This window comes from Opisthocomus hoazin, chromosome 7, assembly GCF_030867145.1.
Source record: "Opisthocomus hoazin isolate bOpiHoa1 chromosome 7, bOpiHoa1.hap1, whole genome shotgun sequence".
Classification (NCBI taxonomy): domain Eukaryota; kingdom Metazoa; phylum Chordata; class Aves; order Opisthocomiformes; family Opisthocomidae; genus Opisthocomus; species Opisthocomus hoazin.
In genome coordinates, this window is record NC_134420.1 from 58,110,774 (window position 1) to 58,126,603 (window position 15,830).

General features: G+C 42.8%; 1 protein-coding gene across 5 annotated transcripts in view; it reads right to left on the reverse strand.

Moving 5' to 3' along the window:
• Positions 1-476: 476 nt before the first annotated feature.
• Positions 477-15,830, reverse strand: part of SYNE3 (spectrin repeat containing nuclear envelope family member 3) — a 93,895-nt gene continuing 78,541 nt past the window's right edge. For 4 of the 5 annotated variants that reach the window (XM_075426365.1, XM_075426367.1, XM_075426364.1 and 1 more), the window contains one exon: positions 4,094-15,193. In XM_075426365.1, the coding sequence (XP_075282480.1) occupies positions 14,996-15,193 (198 nt within the window). In that variant the 3' untranslated portion in view covers positions 4,094-14,995. Of the gene's footprint in view, positions 505-3,860; positions 3,913-4,093; positions 15,194-15,830 lie in introns of those variants that run through there. The other variant, XR_012764546.1, reaches the window with a different exon arrangement.

The window sequence follows — 15,830 nt, forward strand, 5'->3', positions numbered from 1 at the left end:
TATGACTCGGCATTTACTATTCCTGGATTTGAAAATTTTTAAGTGGAACGTCAAAATCCACAATGAAAATGATTGAATGCAAGGAACTGCGGCAGTTACAAGTTACAATTTATTTTTACAGTCCTGAGGGAAACTATTGTGTGCTGTTGCAGAGAGATGCTCGAGAACGGCAATCTTCCGCCCTGGCAATAGCATTTCAGCTGTAATTAGCAAAAACAACTTAATTCACAGATGACTGTTGAGAATTAGTTAAACCTTGCAGCAGGCCTTGAGATCCTCAGGAGGAAAATACTAGGAAAATAAGAAACATAATATAGAAAGCAGTATACAATTTTACTGCTTGGGTGTCTTGTTCAGCCTAAGTCATAAAGCCTATTTACAGGCAAGCATCAGGGTCAGTCCCCGAGACTCACTTTTGCCTCTGAATTCCGGCCAGTGATTACGGGAAGCAGGGATGGGATGACTGATGCATCAGCCGCCGGAGAAAAATTCGTCCTGCAGTAACTGCAGAATTGAGAATTCGTCTCAAGAGTGAATCGAATCAACTCGTTTCTGTTTGTGCAACGATATAAAGAATATTACTACGCAGTCAAAAATAGTACGGCGATCTAACTATCCGCACCACCACACCACCACCCTGTCACAGGGCCATGCTGCGACCGGCTGGGAGCGTGAATACTTACCTTTTATCAACACTTAGCCCTTTCCGAGTGACATTTCATACAGAATCACAGAATCACAGAATGGCAGGGGTTGGAAGGGACCTCTGTGGCTCATCTGGTCCAACCCCCCTGCCGAAGCAGGGTCACCTACAGCAGGCTGCACAGGACCTTGTCCAGGCGGGTCTTGAATATCTCCAGAGAAGGAGACTTCACAACCTCCCTGGGCACCCTGTTCCAGCGCTCCGTCACCCTCAGAGGGAAGAAGTTCTTCCTCATGTTCAGCTGGAACTTCCTGTGCCTCAGTTTGTGCCCATTGCCCCTTGTCCTGTCACTGGGCACCACTGAAAAGAGTCTGGCCCCATCCTCCTGACATCCACCCTTGAGATATACCTTTCATCTCACCCTGCGATTCCACCCCACAGTTAACGGAGCCCAGTGGGTGCCCTGATGAAGACACGTGTCCTCACGCCAGACTGACCAGCCGATGGGGCTGTTCACGCAGAGAAACATCGGCCGAGAGGCCCTGCTCCATGCTGGGGCTTGCTTTGGTCTGGAGGGAAGTCACCTGAGCCCTTTGGCATTTCCACTGGTGGGCACCTGAGGGGGGACTGTGCTTCCCAGGGGGGCTCCTGGCCCCCCACGACCTCTGCCCCGTGGATGAAGGTCCCTGCGTGGAGGTGGATCACTTGTGTCCCGCTGCTGGAATGCAGGAATGTCTTCGCTTACCCACCTCAGCAGGCACTTAGGGAACCGTGAGGCTAAAATGCTGGCTGAATGCCGGGGCTGCGGTTCCCCTCCCGGTAAGGCGGGGGTGATTCGACAGACTCGCTGCTCTGCGGCTTAATGGATGGCTCTGACTACAGCGCTTGGGGACCCTCTGACGGGGCGCTGTGAAAGGGCAGAGGGGTTCTAATCGCTGCTGTGTTTTCCAGCCGCCCCAGCCAGAGATAGTTCTGTGTATAGCTGACAAGCAGTCAACGTCTGCTCCCTGTCTCTGTTTGCACTTCATCGAGTTATCTCCTCGCAAGCAAAGAAATCCCAGCTGATTGAACAGCACATTCATCATCTGGATTTCCCCCCTATCTTTTCCTGTATCAATGGTGCCATAAAAAGCCCACCAGAAAAGTCAACGGCGATCTGCTCTATCTTCCACTAAAAGCTTTTGCAGAGCCACTTTAAGATCTGAAGTAAAACAACAAAAATCAAAACAAACCCCCAAACTTTTTTTCCCCACTCGAATGTCAATCAAGGAACATTAAACAAAAAGATTAGTTCTGCTCTCATTTGTTTGTAAAACAAAAAGCATGAAATATTTAGCAGTATTGTAATGCAAACCAGATGGGAATAATGCCGGCTTTCAAGGCCGCTGGTAAGCACCTCCCTTCCACGCTGCTGCAGCGACGGGACGAGGCAGGCTGCCCATTAGGGCAATTTATGAACTGGACTTCCACAGAGGGAGTTCTAGCGAGAGGTCCACGGCTCGTACAGAGCAACCCTGATAACATCTGTTAGGGTTATTCATTGAAGAGGATTATATTACAATCCCCCTTAATACCACGAGGGCTATGGTAAAACCGGATGAGCCTTCAGTTTCATTTGCTCCAGCAATATGTGTTTATCAGAGCATTTTTCTGCCGTTGGAAACCAAGGCTGCATTCACGGTATGTCACAGAATGAAATTTAGAAAGCTTGAAACATTGACCTAGAAAAAACCTCTGTCCCTGCTTTTAATCTCTCATGGCCGTAGCGCTCAGCTTCTACGCGCAGCATCAACACGCCATCCGCCCTTTTCCACAGAAAACCACTCCCCATTAACTCTCCGGTGCTGAGATTGGTTTTATTTAAATAGTTCTCACTCGCTAACCTTGCTCCATCCTTTATTTAAGACTTTCCTAATGATGTATTTTTCTCCCCTTAATTTACCTAAGCGTATAATGAACGCTCACATCCGAAATGACCTCATTATACCAGCGAGGACTTTTGTGCGGATACGATTTAGTGCACAGGCATAAGGCAGAGAAGAACTCTCTAAATGGAGAGGTTTTAAGCATTCTGTAAAATCCCTGTTGACTACAAGCCGGATTCTTACTGCTGTAAATTGACTTAGTTCCAACAGTTTCAATGAAGCTACACTGATTTACTCCACTTGAGGGTTTTACCCTATTATTTTTATTTATTGAACTTGCCACCTTCTGCTGCTACAACCTAAACAGATACTTCCATCCTCTAGCAGCAGGGTTGCTATCTAAAACAGGTGTTTCTCCAGTAATATGTGACTTAAGAGATTTATAACTGCCTGGAGTATTTCATTGTCCTCTAAAAGTGTTCATAATAATTCCCATTGACTGTCTCAGCTCCCACCGATCAGCTGTAGAGTTGTTTGCAGCCTGAACCTGGTCATCAAAATATTCATTCACCATACAAGTATGGGCTGTTTTATCTATTCTTCGGCACTTTCCCTCCCTGCTGGACACCAGTCTTTCCTGGTCTACATACAGGGTCTCGGATAAAATTAAGTCCCAAATTTCTTTGCTGGTTGCAGAAGAGGCCCAATATACACAAAGCAGTCTACTTTCTGGCTCCACAAAAAATACACTGCAAGATGAAAAAATGCATTGCAAAGGAAAAAAAAAGGACAGAAATTTCTTTTGTGCACTGATTGCTGCCCTTCTGGGAACGTAACTGTCCCACCATGGCAGTCTGCTGTTCCTACAGCCCTGGCCTTGTTTTACCCCGTTCCCTTCTGGGAGCGATTGGAGCTGCTGCCCTGAACGTGTTTGCATTTGTACTTTTGGGAGCTTAGCGGGGGACAGCTCATGGGAAGCGACAGGATCACATGGTTCAAATACCTGAGAGAAGGCAAAGACCTGGATAAAGCTCGGTGTGTTTGTAAAAGCAACAGGGAACCTAGCCCACAGGCTCACCAAAATATGGTCGTGGTTTTCCACTCCTTCAGAAGTAACTGCCTGTGGAGCCCTTTGATGTCAGAGATCCCGGCAGACTCATGCTCATAAAGATTCAGGAAAGAAACCAGCAATTACCTGGATGGTAATGAGAATTGTGCATCCGCACATACATGCTGCAGTGATTACTCTTCAGAGAAATCAGCAGTGGTTCAACCAACAGACTGCTCACTCACTGCATGTGACTGGCATTAACTTCAAAACTGAGGTCCTCAAAACCTCCCATTTGTCTTACCAGGTTTGGGATTGAGGGTGACTCCACAGAGAGAGCGTGTCAGAGGCCAACACTGTAAAAAACCACACCACATCGTCATATGATTTAGCAAATACACATTTCCTTCAGGTCCGGTAGAATTCTATTCAAACAACTGCACAGTCTGACAGAAAAGCTGACATTCTTTATCAAATCTTACAGGCTAGAGTGAAGTAGGTACACTCAGCACAACCTTATTCCAGTGTACGTGAGCAGAGAGGCAGGCAGCAGCAAATTTTATCCTTGCTTCACTTGTTGTTGGTATTTCTAGGTCAGCCCACATACTTTGACGGTAAGAAATAAGCACAGCAAAAATGTGAAACCACCCCCCAGAATAATTTAAAAGTCCTTAAAAAGAAATATGTATGTATTTATTTCCTGTATTACAACTGCAACATCAAATGCAACTATATTTTCATTACAAAAAAGGACACATGCAATAAAATACTCTGATTTTATAATCTGATCCAGCATACTTCATTGGTAACACTGGCGTAGCACAAACCAGTCACAAGGCCGGGGCTTGGAGTGATAAATTTCCAGTCTCTTTATCCTACTTGCAAACAGCAAAGCCACATCGTATTTTATTTGTCATCGAGGGATAAACTTTTGGAATAATGTGGCCTGATCACAGCAGGTCCCAGCTGTCCTTAACACCCAGATGAGTCTGGCAGAATCAGATTTTTTTTTTTACTTGAAAAAATATTATGCTTCTGACAAAGTTGAGAAATAGACAGTATTTTCCAAGCAGAGAGCAGAAATCCTTCCGTGTTACACCACGACCGAGGTACAAGCCAAAGGCCTCTGCTACACCAAGGCTGTGAGTGACTTTAACTGCTGTTCTGAACAATACAATCAGGTCATTTTCTGCAATGTTTCACTGCAGCTTTCTATTATGTTCATCTGCGCACGTGGCTTCAATCAATTTAATCTGGCATTTCAGCTATGGAATAAATCCAGAATACACAGGAGTCCACAGTGCAGAAGAGAACAAAAAATGTTGTCCCGAAATACTCAAAATCTAACCTCTTCCCTAGTTAAAAGGCCCTGTTCTTCATTAGAAAAGGGCCTTCTTCTGTCACTGCTATTCACACATCATAGGCTCTCATTTTTAATATTTCCTGTGGAATTTCATGGGAGTATTTGTGAAATAAGATCCTGAACAGTGTGAATAAACTACAGAATCGGGCCTTGACGTGGCACCATTTCCAGGATGAATTCTCCTGACTTTCAGCCGGGACCTTGAGGAAGTGTCACGTAACGCTGCCCATCCAGCCTTTCGAAACAATGACCCCGTTTCTTTCCGTACATCTTGTGTGGTGTAACACTAAGAAGGATGACTTAGCTCTAACAATTTAAATAAAAAATAAAGCAAGTCTTTTTATGCAGCTGCATTTTTATACATTTTCATAGAGTCAATATACAGAAGCTTACAGCTTTTTGAGATAATTCTAGCAAATAGGAGGATATATATGAAAACAAAGATTTTCAAAACTACATGGAAATCTGTAGAATAAAATATATGTATATATATCATTTCCCAACACAAGCAATCGACAGTTTAGAAAAATATGATTGTTACAGTCTTTCTGAATCAGTAGTAGTAAAAAGAAAGGATTTAAAAAATAAGCTCAGCTTTTCAAAAAGCCACATTTTTAATAAGAAAATAGACTGGTCCGCATTTCCCTGAATAAGCCAGAAAGGTTAAGGAAAGGTCCAAGCAAGACAAGGCGTCTGACTTGGACTTGATATCAGCTGTGATAACATGCACATGTACAGAGACAGCTGCTTGGCTCCAGTATTGTTTACTTTAGAAACGAGCCTAATTTATCACAAATGTATTTAAAAATCATAAATAATGTGACAAAAGTGGAACTGGTCCCTGCAAGGCAACTAATTATATTCGTACAAGCAAAAAGTGACATCAATCCAGTTAGTTTCTTGTGACAGTTAAAAGGTATTTTGTACCCAACTGTTACACTGACCAGCACATGTATAAACACAGATTATTATTACAGACTCTGCTATCAGCTACTATACATAAACAAGAAGAGATGTTCATGCTGTAATTGCCCCTAATGTTTTTGTTCTACTTGAATATTAACATTTACAAGAAGCTGAGGCAGAGACCCGAATTCAAACGCAAAATGCACAGGGTTCACGGGAAGGTTTCTGATCCTCCCGTTACCGACATCTGCAAGTGGATGGGGAGCTCTGAAGAATTCTAAACCCATTCACAACGTGAGTTTCTTTTGTGAATTGCCTTCGGTCTCCTCTCTGCCCAGAAGCGGGTGATCTAACATGGGACATACTGGTGAAATTTAGATCCGCATCAATAAATCTCCCATTTTAGAGGATTTACACTTTAGTTCCAAGTCACTTCTAGTAGAAGGTGGCAAAATGTAGCCCAATATTTGCTGATTTTTAAATTAAAAGCAGAGAACAATTTGATTGCAGAGACTTCAACCCAGGCTTTTCTTAGTAACTTTTTAATACGTTGATTAGAACTTTTTATTAATTCTGTTCAATATGTGAGGGTAAATCCCTTCATTTTGTTTTTATTTTTGTGAAATATACGGGATATTTACTCACCCTACATGGGAGTCTTAGCACATTCCTTTAAACTTTCTTCTAGCTTAAGACTAAACAAAAGCACAAAATGTGACGGAAGCAAGATTGATGGTGTGCCGGTGAAGGGATCCAAGATGGTTTATAATCCAGCCTTGTTAATTAAATTGGGCCTGAGACAGCCAGCTGCTTTGAGAAGTGAGGACAGGTCCCCTGTAGAAGCACTGTACACTGGACATATTGCTAGCAAGCAACAATGCGGCTCCTGGGTCTCCCACCACTTTTCCATGTCAATGGAGCGTTACGTCTTACAAAAGGCAATGACAGAAAAATGGAACACCCGCGTTATTGCTTGCGTAATTGCTTCACAGTGGTCCAGCACACCCAAGCAAACAAATGAGAAGAAGGTCAGTTGCTGGAAGGGAAGCTCTGAGGCTGGGCAGGTGGAGTGTGCCCTTCTAGAATCACCGCATAAAACTCAATTAGCACAAATCACAAGGAAAAGAGAAAACGGAAAGAGTGACACTGATCAAAAGGAATACATGTGCTGAGACAAAAATGACCGTCAGGGTCTTGGAGCAAGACAAAGGTGTGTCTTTTGCCTTCCAGTCAAGCACGTGTACAAGATGGAGGTTGGCATTTGAGGACACACAGTACATGCTGTGTCCAGATACCTTCAGGAGCAGTCAGTGCTTCAGCTGTGACTCCCAGGTTAAATTCTTACAGAGTCTGATCTGGGAAGGTGATGGGAAAATCATCTTGGCTGCTTTTTGCCTTAGAGTCTGAAGCCCTAATTCAAAGCGTATTAAAGCTCACTAAAGCTTATTAAAACACACCCCTTCAAACTCTTCCAGCTTGCCTTTAAGACATGATTTCTTTTCAAAGCTGCAGGGGAAAGTTACATTGCAGTGGAATGTCACCTTTCTTTAAGTAGAACAATAATTACACTCCCCATTACATACATATACACACACATATATATTTCATGGCAATGGAAAGTATCGTACAGAGGTATTCATTCATATCTGCAGTGAAACCAAGTATGTGGTGTTCAATGCTCATTGGACTTGACAAAAGAAATAATTTGATTTTGAAGGCGGGGGTCACGTCAGGGAAAATAACAGCTCCTACCCCTGAATTCTAGTTGGAGGCCTCCCGGCAAAGCGCTGGTGAGGGCGGTTGGCACTGCAGCTTGCCTTCAGTTTCCAGCCTCTCCAAATTCACCTCTCCCTTTTAATATACAGCCTTTAATGGAGCACAAAGGAGCTAAAATAAATGGTTTGCTAGAGGGCTTGATAAATGAGTTGTGAAATCAGTTTGTTAAAGGCGACCATTTTCCTTTTCTTTCTTCTCTTTTCCAGCTCAAAAAGAAGGGGTCCTGGCTTATTAGGGTGTTCAACAGGGACATTCCAACACTCCCGGCGGCTCCGGGTCACACAGCCTGGAGCACACAGCCCCGGGCCCAGCCGCACATGGGAGCGCTTACACAGGCAGTGACAACGCGAGGATAATTGAGCTGAAACCGAAACACCGGCCCTCCTCGCTGATTAAGGGGCAATTTTCTGCATGCAGTAATTGGATTACCCATCAAAACCTGCTTAGAGAGAAAAGGGTCTGGGCAGGCCATGAACAAAGCTAATGGCAAGGCTGTCATGAATAATTGTGAAGCGACACCCTCGCACTCCCATCTCCAGATGTGAATGTTAAGGGCAATCCCTGAGCCAACGCAGAAGGCAGATGGGGGCAGGACATGGCCAGGAGACTTGGAAGAGATGGCTGGCAAGGACTAGAGTCCCCTCAGATAGTGATGAAGGCTGTTTTGGCACGGGGGCAGCAGAAACAGGCAGAACCTGTGCAGGAGGAACTGCAACGGGCGGGAAAATGCACTGAGTTTGAATTTACTGAAACAGGACTAGATTTTTTTGCTCTACGTATGGAGGAACTGGCACTGGAAACAGTTAAGAAGGTGACAGAAATGATCAAGGGCATGGAAGAACTATAACACGAAAAGAAGCAGAAAAGACTGGGAACATTTACTTTAGGCAACAGACAAAGCTGAGTCTCCCCCGCTCTGATAAAAGAAGGAAAGACAAAGAATGGTCTGGGGAGGGTAGTGCAGGTCTTTCTGCTTCCTTGGACTCAGCACACAGGGGCCAAGAAAGAAAATCAAACAACCCCCCCGCAAAATTCAGAACCAATTCAGGGGCATACCTTTTCACACAACTGATAAGAAGGATGTGGAACTCGCTGCTGTGAACAGCTCTGAAGCCAGAAAGCCCCTCGCATTCAATAAGGCACTGAACAGGCTCACCTCCAAAACCCAGAAGGCTTAAGGCAACACCTGGCATTGACTTGCAAAGGAACAGAAAACCTCCTACTTCAGTTCTATAACAAACCTCTAATTCCTAAGGACTGAAGAGAGACATTCATGACTATCTCTCTATCTACAATAGTATTTCCTGCATCTCTTCATGAAGCATCAGCGCCTACCACCTACCATTAATCTGTCACTGAGGGGTTTGATGTAGCAGTTTCTTCTAGTATAGTAGTTAATGAAAAGAAAAAAACACTCCCAAGGCTCATATCTCAGCTAGAGTGAATCACCCTAAGGGGAGCCTCCTTCCACAGTCAGGGATGTGAAACTGCGCATTGCTGATGGCCACTGTCAAAATTACGTCTGGCAGAGCAGGACAGCACACCCTTGTTCCTATGTCACTAGTCCTGGGTTGCTCTCATTATGCCAAACATGCGTGTTAATCTCTTTGACTGAGATACCAGGCTGTCCTTTGAAGACCCAATGTCTGCTGCTGCTTCCACTGCGATGTTGCACCTTCACCCGTGCAGTTTCGTCTCACCCACAGTTTACTGGGAGGAGGGTGGCTAGCTCACAGGTACAACGAGCTGAAGTCTGGCATTTGCTGTAGCTTCGGTAACAGAGGTACCATTTAGGCTACTGCTTGAATTGATATACTCCTGATTGATACTCCTTTTCCTTCCAGGTTTACTGGTAACACTCTGGTAGACACATATTCATGTTTTAAATTGGATAGATAAGAGATAATTTAAAAAAATCAACTGTATCACAGATTATTCCATCCTGCTTCATATTTTTTTTGAAAATGCTACATTCAAGAATCTTTGGGTTTTTTTGTTTTACCTTTGAGCAAGTGCAAAATGAACTCACAATTCTTAAACATAGGTGTGCAAGTCAAAAAGCCTTGTGCCTAAAACATTCCACACAGTTACCCAACACCCACGACTAGTTTTTTAATAAGCCAGTATAACCAATAAATCATTATGTTTAAATATGGAAAAAATAATAAGATTGGTTTCTGAATGAATCAGGATGTCTGTACCAACAGTATTATCTTCAGTATTTTAATAAACTGGTTTCTGAGAATTGCCAGGTGCTGACAGATAGATTAACGCAATAAACTGGTGAAGGCTCAGAGCAGGTGAATGATCTGAGAACTACTAAGAATATCCTTGACAGTCCCCAGCAACTCTGGAAGAAGCTGACGTAGTTCATGGGGCAAACGTGTTTTCAGCTGCTGACTAGCAACTGATACTGTCCAACAGCTAGTAAAGTCTCCAAAAGCAGTTTGTACAGCCAGCTGGGTACACAACCTATGGCCTGAAAAACACCTATGATGCCTGGCAAAGATACGTTTATTGGGGTATTTATACCAGCATTTCTTGACAGGCAAAACTATTTTTCCAGTTTACTAGGGTGGATAATTTAATTTCAGTCTGTAATCTTCAGTTATTCCAAAAGGTTTGGTTTGCTCTGGGAATCCCTGCCATATAGCAAATTTTTTTTTTTCTGCAGAAAGGAAGACAACGTACTCTCTTGTTGACACAAATTAAAAGAATTTCTGTATATGAACTCACTCTTTAGTGCTAATGAGACATGTACGCACACACATCAAAGTAAAACATTTCCTGTTTAATACTGAAGAGGAGATCAGACGGAGCAAGCTCCTGAGGTCCTAACACAACTGCAGGGAACATACTATTTCTTCCAACGTGCAGAGATTGCCATCTATCTAGTGATGGCCATATTTTGGAGACATTTGCTCTCTGTGGTCTTCAACTATCCCAACGAAAATGATTAAAGAGAAGCGCAAAGCCATTCTAAAAGGTCTCCAAATTATTCAGCGATCGTTAGGTGGTTTTTTTAGTTAGGCTACTAGCTTTCTTTTCATCCCCAAATGTCTGAGTTTCGTAAGTATCTCAGTCAGGGCAAATAAGCTAGTACTTGGTAGAAATCGTGATTGCTGTGGAGATTCTGTGCTAATAGGGGAATACAATGTTTTTACTGTGCGTGCATAGAACTGAACATGTTTTTCATACATAGATTTCTAGAGAGGGCAGATATAAATAATATTTAATACAAGCTAAATTGCTAGCTGGAATCAGAGAAAGGGCTATCAATACACATGTGGCACAATAGCAATTTTCTACCTCACTGTATTGCAGTCATGGAAAATTCTCTTGAAGGCATCTGGCTACAAAATCGATTACGATTTATAAATTTGCTTGCTTTCACTCCAAAGGTTGGGTTTGAAGTGTGCCTTTGGGACTGTGCAGAATTCTTACTTTAATGCACTGGCACTGGAGTGCAGGATTCTGCCTTCAACACCGAAGGGCTATTAATGTCGTCAATCAAACACTGGGTCCTATAGTGCAGGCAAAAGAGCTTGGAGAGGCGCGCAAGAGCTCGGCTCTGTGAACAGGCTGGGTACCTGCATGCAGTATAGGCTACGTGACCTGACCCAGATGCACGAACAATTTACGAGATCAAATGTATTCAATCCATTTTAGAGGGTTTCAGCACCCTTTGACAGTGGTTGGATCTGGATTAAAGTAGTGCAAGCCCACGGCTGTGGACGCTTATCTGTTTTGTACATCCTAGGTTTTGGGGGATGTCATCCTAAGGGATGTCTCAAGGCAGCGGCCCCGATCTGAAGATGAGCTGTAACACATCTCAGTTACATTTGGACGTCAGAGCTCTATGAGCTGGGGATTTCATAGGCACAAAAGTGAGGGGGTAACCCCCAAATCATGCTTGAGCAAAGATTCAGGCATGAAGAACAATGTTCAAGATCTTAAGGACTGATTTGGAAAGGGCATGATTTAGTTTGAGTTTTAAGGAATCTGAACTGGGAAGTTGAACTGGGCAGTTTGTTTTCATTATTCCAGTTGCTGACTTGATTAGTAGTTACACACACTTCAAGGAATCTGTGTCACAAACTTTTCAAAAAAACCAAGAGAATAAAAAAGAAAGTAAATATGGGAATTATGTTTCAAGCTTACTTTTGTGACTTTTTTTTTAAATTCTTTCTTAGAAAAATCTCACACCTGCATTAGACGGGTGAGGTCAGTGACATTATGGAAGACTTCAATTGTTTTACGTGAGATGAACATCAAAGTCCTGTGCTTTGGACAGTTTCCATTGCACAGCAGTAGAAAGATTCATTATGTATGTGAGATATTTAGATTACTAAAGTTAACGAGAATGGATTTGCTGAGATTTAAAGCAAAAAATTCCAAGATTAGAGACAGGGGACTTACAGAATAAATTGAATGCAAACCCAGCAGCAAAAGTGTGTTTCTAATTTAGATTGGGTTTTTTTTCAGACCTGCCACAACACTGAAACAGCAAGGTGATGATGAAGTTGTTCTGTTACGGTCCTCTGTGCAGAAATTTTCCCCCCTAGTTTCATACTCCTGTGGTGTCAAATGCATTTGTGAACCCATAAAAATCATCCAGATCAGAAAGGCTGGGCAGAAAGAAATCTGACGTGAAATTTTGTGCTTTCATAGAGAAAACCTGTCTACCTCCCTAATGATTTTCACTTACAGCTACATTATTCCTCATTATTTTTACTTTCTCACTGGCATTTTACTTTCATCACCTGGAACAGCTCAGCAAAACCCAGAGAAGTCCAATGTAGCTACACCACAGAATAGTGTGTGCACAAGTACACGTACCCACCACCACATACTGCAGGTTTTGTTACTGCCCCACTTCCCCCACGCCTCGTTTCTACTGGAGCGTTTAATCTGAAATGGAGATGTGTGTGATGATTAGCTCCTTGCTGCGCAGCCACAGGGGTTTCTTCCCTCAGGGCTGGCAGCAATTTTTACAGGAACATTATGGGTATGTACATGGCACTTGCACAGCTAATCAGAGGAGAGAAGGAGGTATGTCCTCTGCCACCAGAACGAACCGTTGCAAAGAAGGAATTAATTTTCCCCATTCTCTGGCAAATTATAGCTCCTCTCCATCTGGCTCCTTCATGAAAGAAATCACAGGCGTCCCTCTGCTCTCTGTTCAGATGTGAATGTCTTATCGCTCAGCGTACATCCTCTCCTCACCTTTCTGCTTTCAGCCCCGCGCTGCATGCTCTCTAGAGCTCTTCTGCGACCTCCTGGCAGTCAGGTTTTAATCCACATCATTTCAGCTCTGCCTCATGCTCCCCTTGCGCTCCACCTGAATTCCTTCACCATCCCCTTCTCTCTCTCCTCTAATTTTCACTCTCATTTTCACTTTTAGCAGAATTTTGGCATTTTTATCCAACTCTAGCAAATCCACTGTAGTTGGAAGCAGTATTAGGAATACATTGACAGAGTCCTAGCAGTGGAAGAGTCTCATCAGAACATTGGTAGAGTCCCTGTTACTTGCCCCATTTTAAACCTCAGTGAATAAAAGCTGTTTCATATGCAATACCAATACTGCAGCAGGGAGAGGGAACCAAAAAGATTCAGAGCTTTTTCCTCCATAGAGCCTGTATTCTTGTGCTCCATATTCACCGTGATTTCTTTTTTTAGGCTTCATAAATTGTTGGACACCTCTCTTCTCTATGTTTAGCTAGTCCTCTTTCACATCTGCCTGTTCTCTTCTCTTCTGTGCCTATAATGAGCTCCTTGCTGCTATGTCTCCCTATTCTACCCAAGTTTTCTTCTTTAGCAAAACTTTCACAGTTTTGTTAAAGTAGCATGACTTCCTCATTCAGTCTCTCAGCTACTACATAATTTACCTGCACAAGAGATCTAATATTGTTTTGCAACTTGTTTGGAAAACAACACTGAATATGTCATTCTGGTACCCAGAAGACAAGTTCCTCCTGCAACATAGCCAGGATGGGAAAAGTAACTGTTTCTTCTGTTAATTTTATTTTTCTTTTTGTATGATTACTACTGTGGCTAAAAACATGAGACAATAAGGGATAGTTCTCAGAAATGGCACAAAATTTTAGAAATTACCTTTTCTCTCAGGAGTCAATTAGGTAAAACACCACTAATAATGGTTTCATCACAGTGAAGTGAGAATTATTTTTACATTAAAAGGCAATGTTAAAATGTACATTCAAAAATTTGATAAATCAGGCATGAGCTTAGGTACGTAAATGACAAGTTGTCATCATCTTACAGTTTAGACTACATAGAAATCTAGGCTTGACTGTCTTTGATGCAATCAGTTTACGTCAGTTTAACAAACCATTAATATAAAAACATCTTAGGAAGGACTCATGTTTCCATGGTGGTATTCTTAAAGTACTTCCAACTTTTGCTTTGCTCACACTGAGCCAGGCTGCATCCCACTGTTCAGGCTTTATGATCCATTACCAAATGCTTCTTTATGAAGTAAAAAAATCCTGACAAATCAAACCACAAAACCCCACAAACAACAAAAAAAATCCCACTGCTTTTTATAGACAAGATCACTGACACAATGTTTTGTTCAGTGCTCACAAATTTGTTCAGAAAATTATGACCTGATTTTAAAAGTGCTCTTGCTACAGAGATGCTAAAAAACATATATTCTTTTTTTCCCAGCTTTCTTGCTAGTGTATTCTCTCCTGATTCAGGTGGGCTGGAGAACACAGTAATTGGAAAAGAAATCTGGTAAAAAATGAGAACAAGAGGCCCACCCCCACTCTTACTGAAGTCAGTAGAAACATTTCCATTACCTCCTGCAATCACTGCATCCAGATACTGAAAATACAGCTCCAGATTTCAAATAGAATAGTCCAAATTTTCCTTGGGCTGAATGTCAACCACTGTGTTTAAACATGATTCTACTGTGCCTGCTCTCCAGTTCGCACTTGGTGCATGCCCACATCTCATACTTGCTCTGACTTCGGTTGTAAACAAAAATTGGATTTTAAAAATCACCCCCAAAAAACCCCAACAAAACCATCATTCAGTACTCCTTGCTGAAAGATGGCAGAAACAGAAACATTGTATGAGTGGATGATGGATGGTGGATGTTAGTTTGACCACAGATATGCATTTTCATATACATATATGTACATACATACATACACAATCTCTATATATACATTATAAATATAATAAAATATTGTAAAAATATTAATTTTGCTCAAATACCTGATTAAAGTGGATTAATCTTATGCTGCATTTATGTGATCTATCCAGTTGATATAATGGCCTTGTTAGAAGCCCTAAAATCTACAATATTTGCAATTGCTAAAAACAAAGAGTCTGTATTTCCAACAGTCACCTCGTGCCATGCCAAGAAGTTAGATTGGAGGTGGGCCCTCGTATCTCAGCATCAAGTTGAAGGACCGAGCAAAGTTGTTGGCCAGTGTGCAGCCGTGGGTCTCCTCTGCCAGGGGCAGGAGGAAGGCCAGGAGCAGGAGGAGCAAGAGGAGGAGCTGCAACGGTAGTGCTGCCCAGCACACTCGACGCAGGAATGAGCACACGCCTCCAGAGCGCTTCTGAAAGACACAAGCCGAAGAGCAACTCAGAAAAATAAAGACCTGGGGAGGTGAATTTCACATACATCAAACTGCCAGGCAGAGGGGCAGAACAACCCATGTTGTCCTCGCCCTAGGAACCGGCCTGGGTGCTTGGTAAGCTGCAGCTGACTGAAGCTGGTGCTTAAACAATTTCTTTTAGGAGAGTATCTCACTCTCTACAAGAATTCACTGCTGCAGACTGTTGTTCTCTAAAAGGAAAACATTGCTGACTTTCTAGTAGAAAAAAATAATTGCCTCCAAGTCCATTTTCCAATTACAAAGTGCTGGTTACATATGCTCATGCCAAATCTGCCGACTGGCCTCCTCACAGTAAAATGAGTGCTGATGCCTGGAAGAGAGGAGTCAGCCTTCTGCTCTCCATCAGCAGAACGGAGCTTAGTTTGCAGCTCAGCCAGCTCACAGTCATCTCCCCAGCTGCAATGTTCTCTTCGGATCCTGACTTTGGGGTCCATGAGGCTGACAGCCAGAAAAAAAGGCCTTGCAGTGCAGCTTGCCTCAATACCTCTTATACTTTACATTGCACATCTTAAACTTTCATGTGATGCAGGAGAATGAGAGTAAAAACAACACTGACCGCAAAGAGGACGTTAAAATC